The following is a 16,300-nucleotide window of genomic DNA, read 5'->3' as shown; positions in this document are numbered from 1 at the left end:
GGGTGGGGGCCCCGCGCTGCTTGCCGCGAACGGGACGCCCATCCGTACGTATGGAAAATGCTGCCTCTCTCTGCGGTTCAGAGGGCAGGTTTTCCGATGGACGTTCGTCACCGCCGACGTGCCCATGGCACTGCTTGGCGCGGACTTCCTGTGCGCTAATGGGCTCCTGGTCGACGTCAAGCGCAGACGTCTTGTCCAGGCCGAGACGTTCAGCTCGCTCGCTTGTGCGTTGCCCAGCTCAACGAGCGGCTTGCCAAGCGGCTTGCCGAACGGTTCGGTTCCGGCCACGTTGGTCTGTACGCTTCCGGCAGCGGACGCATTCACCCGCCTCCTCGCCGGCTTCCCGGCCCTCACGCGGCCCACCTTCTCGGCGGGGGCCGTCAAGCACGGGGTGGCCCATCACATCCCCACCATCGGGCCACCGGTCTACGCCCGGGCACGCCGCCTCGAGCCGACGAAGCTGGCGGTGGCAAAAGCGGGGTTCACTACCCTGGAGCGACTCGGCATCGTTCGGCGCTCAGAGAGCGCTTGGGCGTCGCCGCTGCACATCGTGCCGAAGCCCGGTGGGGGATGGCGACCGTGCGGGGACTAACGCCGTCTCAATGACGCCACGACTCCCAACCGCTACCCCGTCCCCCACATTCAGGACTTTTCCGCCCGTTTGGCGGGCAGGTCCTTCTTCTCGAAGGTGGACCTCATATGCGGCTACCATCAGGTCCCCGTCAGGCCGGAGGACGTCCCGAAGACGGCGGTCATCATGCCATTCGGACTCTTCGAGTTCCTGCGCATGCCCTTCGGTCTGAAGAATGCGGCTCAGGCGTTCCAGCGACTGATGGACAGCGTCCTGCGCGACTTGGATTTTGTCTACGTCTACCTGGACGATATCCTCGTCGCCAGCGCGTCCCGCGAAGAGCACCTACGCCACCTCCGCACGCTCTTCGAACGCCTGGGCCAGCATGGCCTGATTGTGAACCCCGCAAAGTGCCGGTTCGGCGCCGCCATAATCGATTTTCTGGGGCACCGTGTCACCAGGCACGGAGCCGTCCCCCTGCCGGCCAAGGTGGAGGCGGTGAAGGGGTTTCCGCGCCCCCGCACGATCAGAGGGCTGCAGGAGTTCCTGGGCATGGTGAACTTTTACCATCGGTTCCTGCCCCGTATCGCCCAGCTCCTGCGCCCCCTGCACAAAGCTCTCCGAGGTAAGCCGGGCAAAGGCGACGTTACCTGGACCGCGCAGATGGACACGGCGTTCACGGGCACGAAGCTCGCCTTGGCTAACGCCACCATGCTCGCGCACCCGGCGCCCGATGCACCGATCGCCCTCACCACCGATGCCTCGGACTACGCGGTGGGTGCGGCGCACGAGCAATGGGTGCGTGGAGCTTGGCAACTGCTGGTGTTCTTTAGCCGGCAGCTTCGCCCGCCTGAACGCCGTTACAGTACCTTCGACCGCGAGTTGCTCGGGCTTCACTTGGCGTTCAGGCACTTCCGCCATCTGCTCGAGGGCCGTGCGTTCACTGCCTTCGTCGACCACAAGCCGCTGATCTTCGCGATGGGCAAGGTCACCGAGCCGTGGTCGGCCCGGCAGCAGCGTCACCTCTCGGCCGTGTCCGAGTACACGACGGACATCCAGCACGTCGCGGGGAAGGACAAACCGGTGGCGGATTGCCTTTCCCGGGCCGTCGCCCACGCAGTCCACCTCGGCATCGACTATGCCCGGATGGCAGCGGACCAGGCCGCTGACCCCGACGTCCAGGCCTTGCGGACCGCCGTCACGGGCCTCCGCGTCACCGAGGTGCCGTTCGACGGCGCGGGCGCGGCCCTCTTGTGCGACGTCTCCCTCGGGCGTCCTCGCCCCATCGTGCCCGCGGGCTGGCAGCGCCAGGTGTTTGACGCCATCCACGGCCTGTCCCACCCGGGCGCGAGGGCCTCCCAAAGGCTGATCGCCGACAAGTTCGTCTGGCATGGCCTCCGGAAGGCCGTCCGCGGCTGGGCCAGGACGTGCCTCGCGTGCCAGCGCACCAAGGTGCACCGGCACACCCAGGCCCCGTTGGCCCCGTTCACGGTGCCGGAACGCCGGTTTGACCACGTCCACGTGGACCTGGTGGGACCTCTGCCCCCCTCGCGGGGTTTCACCTACGTCCTCACCATGGTGGACCGCACCACCCGGTGGCCGGAGGCCGTGCCCTTGGCGTCGACAACGGCGGCCGATGTTGCGCAGGCTTGTTCCTCCCCGACTCCACGGCACCATGGTCCGCGGCACAGCAGCGCTCCGCTCTGCAAGAGACCGCCCAGAGGTTCGCCCCAGTGCCAACGGCATGCCACGGGCACCCACCGACGCACGTCGCCCCGGAGCTTCGCACGGCGGAGTATGTCTTCGTCCGCCACGATGCCCACCGGACACCACTGCGGCCCCCGTACGACGGGCCTTTCCGCGTGCTGGAGACCGGGGCGAAGCACTTCACCCTGGACATCGGCGGTACTCCTGACCGCGTTTCGGTAGACCGCCTCAAGCCGGCCCACCTCGACGTGGACCATCCACCGCCAGTGGCCCGACCCCCACGTCGGGGCCGCCCCCCTGCGGGCGGACCCCCGGCACCGCCCAGCCCCGCCGCCACGCTGCCCCCCGGTCCTGCACCCATCCCAGGGGCAGCCAGGGGCATCCCACCTGGCATCCCTGCACCCCGGACGCCGCCGATCGCCAGGGGGCGCTTCGGCCGGGTCATTCGTCTGCCCCGCAAACTGGCCCTCCAGGTGCGCGGGAATTCTGAGGGGGCGCGTGTGGCGGACACAAAAGCCCACTGGCGTGGTGACATCATTGCACGCACCAAGTGGGCAGTGGCCACGCCGAGGGGTAGGCGTGGCCTCATGATATACACCGGGCGCGCAGCCTGGAGCGCGCCAGTGTTACAGTGAGCTCCTGAAATAAAGACGCTTATAAGTTACCGCTTGTCCGCTTCCTCCTTGCTCGCAAGCAGCGCGCGTAACGCCGCGCTTTAATATCGCACAAAAATGTTAGTCAATAAAACAATGGGTACATACAAACAAAAAGGGACCTCTGTTTACTGTAACGCCATTGCTTGCAAGAGCAGCCTGAATAGCGTTCACCAAGTGGTGGTTAATCATATTCAAAAAGGGTGTTATACTTATAACACACCCAAACTTCCCCGGCCTAGTGACTAATTAATTCAGTACACAGGTATTTCTGACTTCATTTGTGGAGCCGTCGCCAAGCGTCTTAAGCACTCCAGCAAGCACTCCAACAAAATGGGTGATAAGGAATGGCTGGCTTGGCAAGCTGATTGCTTCTGGATGAAATGGCGGAGGAATTTTAAAAACAGATCGCAGGTGCAGTGGAGTGACACCCTATCCCATGAAAGTATGAATTAAGTTAAAATTATTATTAAGTTCAATTAAAAAAAACTAACCCCAGAAGGAGAATGACAGCCTCACTTAAATAAATGAATATATACACTTAGTTATAAAAAAAAAATCGCTAGATATGGTAAATTTTGTCAGATTTCACACCAGATTTGGACATTTATGTAGTCGACAGGATCCAATCCTCATATCCGAATCCAGATTTTGATGATATGCTTCAATTATGCAATGATGATCGATCATGTTTCCAAGGCAAGGCACGTTTGAATAGGCCAAAACAAAATGGCGGCTTAAGAACCTAGCGAGTGGCTGTGGGCTGACCAAGATGGCGGGCCGCCATATTGGTAATGCTTTTTCGGGTTTTTTCTTATGAGCACCTCGTTAAGCCCCAGTCATACCGGATTTGAGTGGCCACGAATCGCCCCAATCACCCCCGATCTGGCTATTCCCCGCACCAACACGACTTTTCGGCAAGATCGGCTGTAAATTTTCCCACAGTCATACCAAAACACCCCTGCCACGACTCTCGTACGATCGCGCCATGACCGCCGCGCCGACAAAGCCCGATCCGCCAAGTGCGCGGCAAGATCGCCACAAGTCCTAGCCCGTGCCCACACGTCTTCGGCCCAATCCGCCCCGATCCACCCCGATCCCACTACGACCGCACTACGACGGCACTACGACCTCACTACGACCGCAGTACGCACGCGTACGTGCCCACCCGTCCGAGCCCGACTGCGCGGTGGCCGTCCTTGCCCTATATAAGAACGGCCAAGAATCACGCCGACCTAACTACGATCTTAAAATTCAGATGACGCTAATTCACGTTATTTTTGTATGTCGTTTATATAAATCATCAACTCCAAGCCTTCCAATGATGCCGCCAGCCAGGAAGAGGGGGAGGGGATCCAGGAAGATGTGCACAATCACGCGGCCGCCGTGACCAGCTTGGATGTGATCGATGTGACCAGCTTGGAATCAGGAGATGAAATGATTTCGCCGCCGGGGATCGCCTATATATACCCGGTCTTGTGACAGGTCATACTGGCGCCTACTGGTGCTTACTGCATGCTTACGGCAGTCTTGGCGGAGTCTTGTTAATTCGTGAGAGATCGGCAATGATCGTGAGTCGTCGTACTGCTGCGCGAACGTGGTCGGGACGGATCGGGGCAATTCTTGGAAGATCGTGATGGCAGTCGTACGGTGTCCATGTGAGGACGTACGGCAGTCATATCAGTGCTTGCTGGATGTGGAGCGAATCGTGGCAGCCAAGTTTCCCGACCGCCGCAAGACACTCCACGACCATTTTCCCGATGCCCACACGCGCCCGTACGACACCCTCCAGACAGCAGCAAGAGTTTGAAAAACGCCACGAATCGCCACGATAATTTTGAACAGTTCAAAATTGTCGGGGCGGCTTCCCGTCTTGACCCGAACTGCCAAGTACACACCCGATCATCCAGGAATCGCCAGGACCCCAATACGATCTGGCCAAGAATGTCGCCCCGATCTTAGGTCGTGGCGATTCGTGGCCTGAAAATGGCCGGTATGACTGGGGCTTTAATCATCTTCAAAAAGGGTGTTGTAACACACCCAAACACCCAGTGTTCATTATTGCAATCTGATGGAGGTCCTGGTGGCATGCAAAGTTTGGGGCCGCTAGGTTGTATGGTTTTGGAGTTATGGAGGAGACAGACAGATGGATGGACACTGCCTTTTATTATTATAGATTATTGTGCAAAATTGTTAAAAATGTGAAAAAGGTCAAGGGTGTTAATACTTTCTGAAGGTATTGTATCTTTTAGTTATGTTATGCAAAACACCATATTCATCACTTCCAATCTGGTGCATCTCTCTAATGTAATAGTAACTTGTGCAGCTTGTAAATAAAGAACCGTAGGGTCCTGAGGAGGGGCCGAGCCATACTACTTTTTGAATTTGGGTGGGAGTTGGGGATCATGGAGTAGGTAAGAGGAGAATTTGTGAATTATAGCTGTGGAAAAGGAAGAGTGACACACCCACTGAGGCCTATACAGATGGGCCGCATTGGCTGAGGTTAACAGTAAAACATTTACAATAAATCATCCAGGAATTTTTTTTGGCAGATATTACATAAAAATAACTGAAATTATATTCACAATGAAATGTTCATCTGTGAGTGACAAAATTAATCAGTCAATCCAACTAATGATGGATGTCTGGACTTTACCAGGAGAAAGACATCATGAATCATTACTCACAACTTTAAAATATATCCACAGGGGCAAAATCACAGAGCCATACTCAAAAAAGACAGTGTGCAACAGTCTCATGGATTTGTAAATCCATGCCTGTGGAAACAGGCAAAGGAACGTTCCGCTCATTGTTTGTTACCTCCCAGATTCCTGCAGAGGAAATGGGCCTCTCCAGAGAGGCAGTGCAATAGGCCCCAAGCCCAGCTGAAAGAAATCAAGTTTGGGACACAACCAAATTCTTGCAAACGCAGCAACCAGGCAGAAAGGCACACGTGCACACGGTACACAAGACAACTTGAAAACACAATCAAATGAGAATACTTTTTGTCTCAAAGATTGGAAGCAAAATAACTTTCAGAGTTTCAAGACAAATGCACACCTCATTTTCACACACAGGCAAATGGAAATGCCATCTCATTCCAAACTAGAATGCCAGCCTGAACGGTTTACGTTTTGTATCCACTGATAGGTCGGATCTAGATTCGGACCTGAACCAAAATCTAATCGCTTGTTTTTGTCACCTACTCAACTCATCCACCAAGTTTCGTCCAAATCCATCCGCAACTTTTTGAAATATCATGCTATATATCGTTTTTGGCCGTATCACTCAATGGTGAAGAATCACTTGAAAAATTAAATAAAATCTCGTATCCAGATCAGTATTTGGATATTCAGCAAACTCTAATTCATTATTCCTTGTCACACACCCAACCTGTCCTTCAAGTTTGTCCGAATCCATCCACATCATTTTGAGATATCCCCCGATGTATCGGTTTTAGCCCTATCTCCCAATGGTGAAGAATCACTTAAAAATTAAATAATTGTCAGATCCGAATCCAGATTCATATCTTCACCAAAACGGAATCGAATCATCCTTGTGAGACACCCAACCTCTCCACCAAGTTTCGTCCAAATCCATCGATAACTTTTTGAAATATCAAGCTATATATCGGTTTTAGCCCTATCGCTCAATGGTGAAGAATCACTAAAAATTCTCTGATTCGGATCGTAATCTTCACTAAAATATAATCAATTTGGCCGCGTCGCACACCAAACCTGTCCACCAAAGTTCGTTCGAATCCGTCCGCAACTTTTTGAGATATCTTATTCACAAACAGACAGACAGACAGGGATGAAAACATAACCTCCATCCACCTTCAGTGGCGGAGGTAAAGATAGAAGTATGACAGTTTGAATTGTGATCTGCAACTTTCCAATCAACTGTACAATTATAGCCAAACTTGCCAATATGAATGATGCTTTGAGCATGATTTGATCAATCATTGGATTTATCCATGCATTCCAAAATGGACAAAGCATTCGTTTTCCATCGGTGAACAATACCATCACTATTCCTGGAGAGGCAAAACTCGATGCGTATAAAGACGAAATAAAATTTTATTTGCAATAGAAAAACGAATATGTTTCTGTAAAAACATAGCAAGCAATTATTACAAGCAATTAGTGTAATTAATGAACTTTCAGAAAGAGAACAAATATCAGCAAGGAATCAGTGTGTATATAATCCAAAGTTTATTGAATGATTTTCGTTTTTCAAAGGCAAGTCTACATCCATTTTCAAAATTCCGGAAAAGAATAGATCTCTGCAATTCTAAATCAGATACAAAAAGTACTAGAGTATTGTAATGCCATTTGCATGCTCTTTGGTTGGTTATTTATGAATGCAAGATGTAGTTTAAGCAAAGTTAAAGATTAAGGTAATTGTATCATAGATATGAAGAATGTCGATGAACCACCACCAACAGTGATTTTAATTGAAAAGACATTACTCTTGAAAATAGTCAGACATGGAAATATGAAACTTTCCTGCTTGCATGTCAATGATCCGCAACGATAGTGTGGTTTGGAACATTATTGCAAAGGAGAAACAATGGATTTCAACTCTTTAATGATCATCTTACTATAATTCACCAAATGTCTGTCTGTCTGTTCCCAGGTACCGCAAAAATGGCTGCACCGATCGCAACGAAATTTTTGGTGGGTAATCCTGGGACCCCCTGGAGTAAAATAGGCTATTTTGATTTTCCAATTTCTTTTCCAATAATTCACCAAATGTCTGTCTGTCTGTCTGTTCCCAGGTACCGCAAAAATGGATGAACCAATCGTAACAAAATTTTGGGTGGGTAATCCTAGGACCCCCTGGAGTAAAATGGGTATATTGTTTTTCCAATTTTTTTTTTCCAATTTTCCAATTTTCCAGGTTTTCCAAACATGATGGAATATTATTTACCGATATGAACAGCGATGTGGCTTGTATTGAAATTCTACAAATACTGTTTAGATTTTGATTATTTGTGTGTGATATGATTTAATGGATGTTTATATAAATAGTTCAAAATAAAAAAAGCCTTCAATTTCTGATATTTTGCCTTTCCATTTGGGCCTCCCAATTGAAATCCCGCCCATAGGGCGGGTACTGTTGCTAGTTTATTTTATCAGATTCTGAAGCTTGCAATTCCAATATTTTCCTCCAATTGCAAGAAACAAAATGTCCTCAAATTGAGTTGTGGAGGAAACTTTAAGTGGGTGACAGAATAAGGTAATGGGCAATGCAATGTTTATATTATGTTGTTTTTTTAATTAACAATGCTAATTATGTTTTTCTTGGATAGTGGTGTGGGAGATCATGGAGAAGGATCAAAAATTGGGATGTATAGAAGGAGAGTGTTTCCCTAATTTAATTAATCCACAAGATTGGTTAAAGCTGAAGCACAACAAGGAAAAAAATCAGTTGAAATCATACGATGTAGATTCACTCAAAATGGCTACGAGAACTTTATTGAAGAAATATCAATAATGCTACTTCAGTTGAAATACATGAAAAAGATGACATCATATGGTCAATTTGTGCATAAACAAAAATACAATTATAATTCTGCATATGAAGAAGGGAAAACTAATAACAAGGATGATTAAAAATAGTTTATTTTAATATAAAATTAACTGCAGGAATATTATATAAAAATAATGTTTTTTTTGTGCATCCAGATGCCCCGGACTAAACAAATGAGGATTCACACAGTCTTTCCCCTTCCTGATGACAGATAATTGGGTAAAACAAAAGTTCACCAATTGAGTTGTACTTTCAAATGATCCACTCACTTATTATGACTCTGAAGGTACCGGTACATTTACCTGTGGAACCTTTTTCAAAGGACACTGCATTTTCTTTGTGTGTACCTGAATTGTGATATCTATTAACATTTACTATCCAGTGGATCAAACAGGAGGACCATTGTGTCTCTGGTCGTCCCACCTCCCTGGATATCCTGGAACACATGATCACAGCACCAACAATTAAAATTTTCTTCATTCAGTATATTCTACAACTCACTTCCTGTTTTACGATGTGGTCTCAACTAATGCATTTTATTAACGTTTTCCTGACTTCATGGTCCATCTTAACTCCTCAAATGTTGTTGAGTAGTGCCAGGCAGTTGTAGGTATTGCACATAGGGTTTTAGTTTGTATTCACGAAGAGGTAATTTGGAAATCAAAGGAGGTGTTGTTAACCATGCAAGAATATAGTGAGGCCTCACCTCGATTATTGTGTACAGTTTTGGTGAACACATCAATCTGAAGAAGGATATCGCTATCATATAGAGGTTCAGCATAGAGCGACAAGAGAAATTGATTCTGGGGCTAGCCTGACTAAGCTATGAGGAGTAGCTGAAGGAGACGGGACATTTTACATTAGTAAGTGGGAGATTTTGAGAGAACTAGCATAAAATCCCGTCAAATATGACGGGTTGGAACAGTTTATTAGACGGTACAGCCTCCTGAGCATGCCAAAGTCTGAAGTCTCGGCCTCGTGTCAGATGTGGTTGTATCTTTTCAATTTACGAGACATCATATGGATGTAAATGAACACTCGTTTTACTTTCCGCGTGTTGCACATCACGTGCAGCAAATTTCACCTTCCTGCATCTTGTATTTATTGTTATTTCAAGAAAAACGCTTCTGTACACCGCCCTTGAAGCTCGGTATGCAAGCCACAGTCTACAGTCACGTGAAAAAGTAAGTACACCCCATGTAAAGTTTTGACTTTTTCAACATATTTCAAAATACAGCTATTTGATCTTCATTTCAACAATATTGATAGATAAAGGTGATATAATATAACAAATATCATGAAACATTTACATTTTGTAGTCCATTGTATAATTTAAATATACATAAATGCAAATTTCGCATGTGGAAAAAGTAAGTACACCCTTGGCTCTAATAGGTGGTATTGCCCCCTTTGGCAGAAACAACCTCAAGTAGGCGTTTCTTATAACTGTCTACCAGTCTCTGACATCGACTGGGAGAATTTTTTGCCCACTTCTCCATGCAGAATTCTTTCAGCTGTGCGATGTTTGAGGGGTTTCTTGCATGCACAGCTCGTTTCAAATCCCCCCACAGCATCTCGATGGGATTTAGATCCGGGCTTTGACTTGGCCATGCCAGAACCCTCCATTTCTTTCTTTTCAGCCATTCCTTGGTGGATTTGCTGGTATGTTTAGGGTCATTGTCATGTTGCAAGGTCCACCCTCGGTTGAGCTTCAACTTTCCGACAGATGGCCTCACATTATCCTCAAGCACCCTCTGGTACAATGAAGAATTCATAGTGGATTATATGATGGTGAGCTGCCCAGGCCCTGATGCAGCAAAGCTGCCCCAAACCATAATATTTCCACCACCATGCTTTACAATTGGTATCAGGTTCTTATGGTCATGTCTTTGGTTTTTGCCAAACATGTCTTCTGGTACTGTGGCCAAATAGCTCTACCTTTGACTCATCTGTCCAGAGCACATTGTTCCAGAAGTGCTGGTCTTTGCCTCGGTGTTCATTGGCAAACTTTAGTCTTGCCCTGATGTTCTTTCTAGACAGCAAAGGTTTCCTCCTGGCACACCTCCCATGTAGATCAAATTTGTGCAGCCTCTTTCTCATGGTAGACTCGTGCACTTTGACATCAACTGTGGCAAGAACTACCTGTAGGTCCCGTGATGACATTCTGGGGTTCTTAGAGACTTCTTTCAGCATCTTGAGGTCTGCTCTCGGGCTGAACTTGCTGGGGCGGCCTGGCCTGAACAAGTTGGCAGTTGTTTGGAATCTTCTCCACTTGTAGATGATCTTCTGGACAGTCGAATGATTGATTTCAAATTGTTTGGAGATCTTTTAAAATCCCTTCCCAGTCTCGTAGGCATCCATAACCTTCTTTCTGAAGGCCTCAGAGAGCTCTTTTGATCTAGGCATGGTGACGCCGCACACTTCAACAACAAAGAGCAAACCAAACTAAATGTCTGAGGTTTAAATAAGACAGGTTCCTCCAAGATCCTCTTCAACGATGTTCTAATCATTTGCACTTGAGCTGGTGCACCTGATTCTAATTTTAGGTATTTGAAGTAGTGATAAATGTAGGGGTGTGCTTCCTTTTTCCACATGTGAAATTTGTATTTATGTTTATTTAAATTACTAGGGCATGCCCGTACTATATATATATATCTAAAATTATATCCCCCCCCTCTATTTACATGAAATGGTTTGGTCCAAAGCGAACGGCTTGCGAGTGGTGACAATCCCCCCCCTCTATTTACATGCAATGGTTCGGTCCAAAGCGAACGGCTTCCGGAGTTTGGTAAAGAAATCGCCATCGCGTACACAAACGCGCAGGAAAGCGAATGAATCGCAAATTCGTTTTTATTAGTTGTAAAACATAGTTTAACGCCAACATAGGGCATTGGCCGTACGTGGGTGCCCGTCCCGTGGCCAAAAAAAAAAAAAAACGCTACCCGTACGCTCTACCCCGCCCGTACGCCCGTAAACAAAAAAACCAACGCTCTTCGCTTCCGCCCTTCGCTCTGACTGAATTGGGAGAAATAATGCGCATAAGAAATCGAATTACGTACCGTAATGGCGGTCAGCTCGTAACGCGCTCAGCTCCGCTCGTCTCACATCGGCCACGCCTACGCAACAGAGCGTTCTGTGATTGGCTGCCGGAAGATAAGTCGTCACTGTCCGGAAGTTCGCAAATCGCAGTTAGGATGAATCGTTTTAATTTAATCGCAGTTTGAATTCGTTTTAAAACATAGTTTAACGGCAACATAGTTTTCCAACGTGAAATAAATGAATACGCTGTCAAATGTGCCGTCCGAGGCAGAGTCTGATCGCCACGTTCGGCACACGTGATAGCTCGCTGCTCTCTGATTGGTTGAAGCGTTTTTTGGACATAGCTCGGTCAGTAATTGTCCGATTAATATGAAACCTTGAAAAGGCACATCCTCGGGTCCCCAGCAATATACCTGGCAAGTTTCAAGTATATCGGACCCGTGGTTGTCGAGAAACAGCGGTCACAGACAAACACACAGACACACAGACAGACACACAGAGATTGCTGGAATTATAGATAGATACAATGGACAACAAAATGTAAATGTTTCATGATATTTGTTATATTATATCACCTTTATCTATCAATATTGTTGAAATGAAGATCAAATAGCTATATGTTGAAATATGTTGAAAAAGTCAAAACTTTACTTGAGGTGTACTTACTTTTTCACGTTACTGTATAATTCCAATAGAAGAGACATAATTACTCTTTTATGGAAAATAGTTTTCGAGTTTGTTCCATCCTCAAAAATAGATCGTCGTGAGCACACATTCGTGTTAAAAGATTGGCCTTGTGTTATAAAGAAAAAAAAGAAAAAAGCCAACCAATATGAGGGAGACAGACATCTGTAGAAACACACAAACTTACATTGTGTTGCGTATGGTAGATATGAGAGAGATGTTTAAGATAATGAAGGGTGTAGACGTAATATAGGTAGAAGGGGTTTTCAGCAAAATGGACACTGACAAAACTAGGGTTCATACATAGTCTTAGGGTAAATACGAGCGGAGTTATGAGGGTAGTAAGGTAGAGGTCTTTCACTTAAGGAGTAGTTAATGCATGGATTGGTCGTCCTGGAAAGGTAGTAGGAGCAGTAACAGGAGATAACTTTAAATTTGAATTAGATAAGTATATCTAGAAGCATTTGGGAGAGAAGCATATATGGGTATTGGCAGGACTGTGCGGTAGCCTGGGTACAGATGAGTGATTGTGTATACATGTATAGTGATTGCGTGTTCTGTGTGAGGGTCTCGCAAAAAGGTAAATGTGCTGACTGTGTTTGTTCATTCCTCACACACTTAGTGCACATCCTTGTATTGCCTCATCCCCCCCCCCCCCCCCAAAAACCTTGGTGATGTCCCTCTGCCTGAGCCAATGTTCTTCTCTCAACTCTGCCTCCACTGACTGAGGACTAGCCTCGCTTTTGTGTCCATTATTAGCTGATAAAATAATGCCTCTTTGGACAGCCATCAATGGACACACAAATGTAGGACATGGCTGTATGTCTCCATATAACTTAATGGAGAAATTCGCTGAAGTCATATTTTTTCCTTAATTGTGCATTTTCATCCCGCAAGGAATTATATAATGATTAATTGTGATTTAAAAAAATTTGAGGTGTTTCTATTTAACTATTGAGTTTTTCTGGTAGAAGATCAGATGACTTCTTCTTCGCCACTCTACCTTTATAAGGGGTGAGGTCCGATGGCACCAAGCTCCTGCACTGCCTTGACCACGACATACTCACCTCTGTCCTCACCAAACTTTCTCCACTATCCAACCACCCCCACCTTACTGATATCCCTCCTCGCACAATCCTCCCATCTCAAACATGGCCTACCTCTTTTCCTCCTACCTTGTTCCCTCAACCTATCCGCCCATTTTGCCATTCTCTCTTCCCCCATCCACACCAAATGTCCAGCCCATCTCAACCAGCATTCCACCAATCTCCCCATGAAGCTCATGGGTACACCAATCTCCTCCCTCAGTTCATCCATTCTACTTATATCCACCGTCTTCACTCCCACAATCCTCCTGACACAGTTGTTCACACAAATCTGCAGCCTCTGTTGTTGTCTCTCTGTCAGTGCCACCATCTCCAGACCATAAAGGTAGGCCGGCATTACACACGACATCAGAACCTTTCCTTTAAATCTCCTTGAAATATTTGTGTCTGCCATTACTCCCTCCACCCTCCTCCACACATCCACAACCACCTGAATCCTTCTCCGCACCTCTGCCTCGGACTTACCATCCTTGGTCACTGTTCCCCTAGATACTCAAACCTATTTCCTTGTCTGATCTCCTTCCCCTCTAAGCTGATATTCATTATTTCCTCTGCTGCCCAACCCACATCACCTCCATCTTCTCCATGCTCATTTTCAGCCCATGTTTCTCAAATGCCTCCGTCCACTCCCCCAGTACTTCCTGCATCTCCCACCCACTCTCCACCAAAATAACCAAATCGTCCACATACAATATCTTTCTCAGAATATCTTTCGTGTTTACCTTCCTGCTTACCAGCTCCATCACCATGATAAACAGGAGTGGGCTGAGAGCGCTTCCTTGTCTCAAACCGATGTTCACATTGAACTCCTTGACATCCCAGGACCAACAAAAACTCCTTCATTCCCTTGTACATCCCTTCCACTAACCTAACTTTTGCCTCCAGCACTGCCATCCATCTCAGTGTTGCAATCGCCATCTCCCTCGGGACAATGTCGTAGGCCTCCTCCAGATCAATAAGTCCCAATGCCATTTCATTTCGTCTCAGTGCGAACATCCCATCTGCCGTCCCCTACCCTTTCTAAACTCTTGCTACTCTTGTCCAATTTTCATCTCTACTCTCTTCCTTATCCTTCCATCCAGAATCCTCTCCAGCATCTTCATGACATGACGAAGGAGTGTAATGCCCCTGTTATTCCCTGGATCTTGAACATCACCTCTTCCCTTCCATATCGGCATTTCATTGACTTCAAAATGCATAGCATCATCAAGCAAGGCTGAGCAGCCATTTTGAAGAGGCCACTGAACGGAAGCAATATCTCCTCGAGTTGAAATGAAATGCATTTACTATTCTATAATGTTAAACAAGCTTATAAACAAACTATGAAAACAGTAAAAAAAAATACACATGTTGTCAGTGGATTATGCAGCCACATGTCTCAAAAACATGTTGCCAAAATCTCAAAAAACCTCAGTTTTCAATGATTAATAAGAAACTCTTGAATATGTAACCACATATGTTATATATTGAAATTTTCCTTGAAGAAAATACAAGAGCTAACATATGTTTGCAAAATTAACAATACAACCCCTGGCTCATAATCCGTAGCAGCACAAAATGAGGCCAAAAGGCTGACACATGTGTATCTGGGTGAAGCTTGCAAAGTCGTAAGAAGAAAAATGAGAAGGCTTATTTCAGGGAGTACACAAGAATGAGGGACCACAAGCATTGGACAAATGTGAGGCCGGACAGCTTGATACAAAACAGAACAAAGCTCATGGGTTTTGTACAAGAGTTGGAATAACGACCCAGCAGGAAAATTGAATCCAAATGATAAAGTGAAAAAGTGATTAAATAAACAAGCAAAGCAATCACTTATTACAAGCATAAATGATGTTAAAACATTTTCAGTATTTGTTCTTGTTATTATGGCTGGCCAGGTGGTTTATAGGTTACACATTCACCTTTGAACTGGATTCGAATATCATCTCAGCTATAAACTGCCACCCTGGTATTTTGCATGCAGGGTAAGGCATTAATGTGTGCAACATCCTACGTCATCTCTGGGACCCCCTTCATGCATGGTGGGTCCCTCTCTTGGGCACCGACTGGTGTGGATGATACCATTTTTTGGGCAGGGCAGGACGACCCACCACAAAAGTGTTCCGCCCATCTCCACAGCTCATTTTGCTACGATGGCCCGCTGTCCTCTGGCCCATGATGATTCCTTTTAAAATGCGTAGTGCTTTCCCATGTGCCAAAGTCCTCTACCTGGCCTCGCCTGTCGAGGTTTTGTTTTAACACCATATACCCTCAGCATATTCTGCTCTATTTTTTCCAATCACTGCCCCTCATTGAACATATTACATATGACTTACCCCTTACGCCTGACAGATCTCTAATGCAGGAGTAAATCTAACCTATTTGAACACATGATCCATACTGTACTTATCACATTCAAGATATGGATTTCCCCTCCCTTACCATGTGTCAATATATATACCTCCCAGGTAGAGATATATATATACAGTCAAGTGAAAAAGTAAGTACACCCCATGTATAGTTTTGACTTTTTCAACACATTTCAACAAACAGCTATTTGATCTTCATTTCAACAATATTGATAGATAAAGGTGATATAATATAACAAATATGATGAAACATTTACATTTTGTAGTCCATTGTATAATTTAAACAAACATCAATGCAAATTTTGCATATGGAAAAAGTAAGTACACCCCTACATTTATCACTACTTCAAATACCTAAAATTAGAATCAGGTGCACCAGCTCAGGTGCAAATGATTAGAACATCGTTGGAGAGGATCTTGGAGGAACCTGTCTTATTTAAACCTCAGACATTTAGTTTGGTTTGCTCTTTGTTGTTGAAGTGTGCGGCGTCACCATGCCTAGATCAAAAGAGCTCTCTGAAGCCTTCAGAAAGAAGGTTATAGATGCCTACGCGTCTGGGAAGGGATTTAAAAAGATCTCCAAACAATTTGAAATCAATCATTCGACTGTCCGGAAGATCATCTACAAGTGGAGAAGATTCCAAACAACTGCCA

The 16,300-nt window shown here is 46.4% G+C and overlaps 1 protein-coding gene across 7 annotated transcripts in view; it reads right to left on the bottom strand.

Annotated features, from left to right (window-relative positions):
- Positions 1 to 7,122: 7,122 nt before the first annotated feature.
- Positions 7,123 to 16,300, bottom strand: part of GULP1 (GULP PTB domain containing engulfment adaptor 1) — a 104,536-nt gene continuing 95,358 nt past the window's right edge. For all 7 annotated transcript variants that reach the window (XM_078782449.1, XM_068123444.2, XM_068123447.2 and 4 more), the window contains one exon: positions 7,123 to 8,902. In XM_078782449.1, coding sequence (XP_078638575.1) covers positions 8,831 to 8,902 — 72 coding nt within the window. In that variant the 3' untranslated portion in view covers positions 7,123 to 8,830. The remainder of the gene's footprint in view (positions 8,903 to 16,300) is intronic.

Source organism: Myxine glutinosa, chromosome 7, assembly GCF_964187855.1.
Source record: "Myxine glutinosa chromosome 7, kmMyxGlut1.1, whole genome shotgun sequence".
In the NCBI taxonomy this organism is placed as follows: Eukaryota; Metazoa; Chordata; class Myxini; order Myxiniformes; family Myxinidae; genus Myxine; species Myxine glutinosa.
Note: the sequence above shows the minus strand (reverse complement) of the source record. Positions and strands in the feature narration are given on the sequence as shown.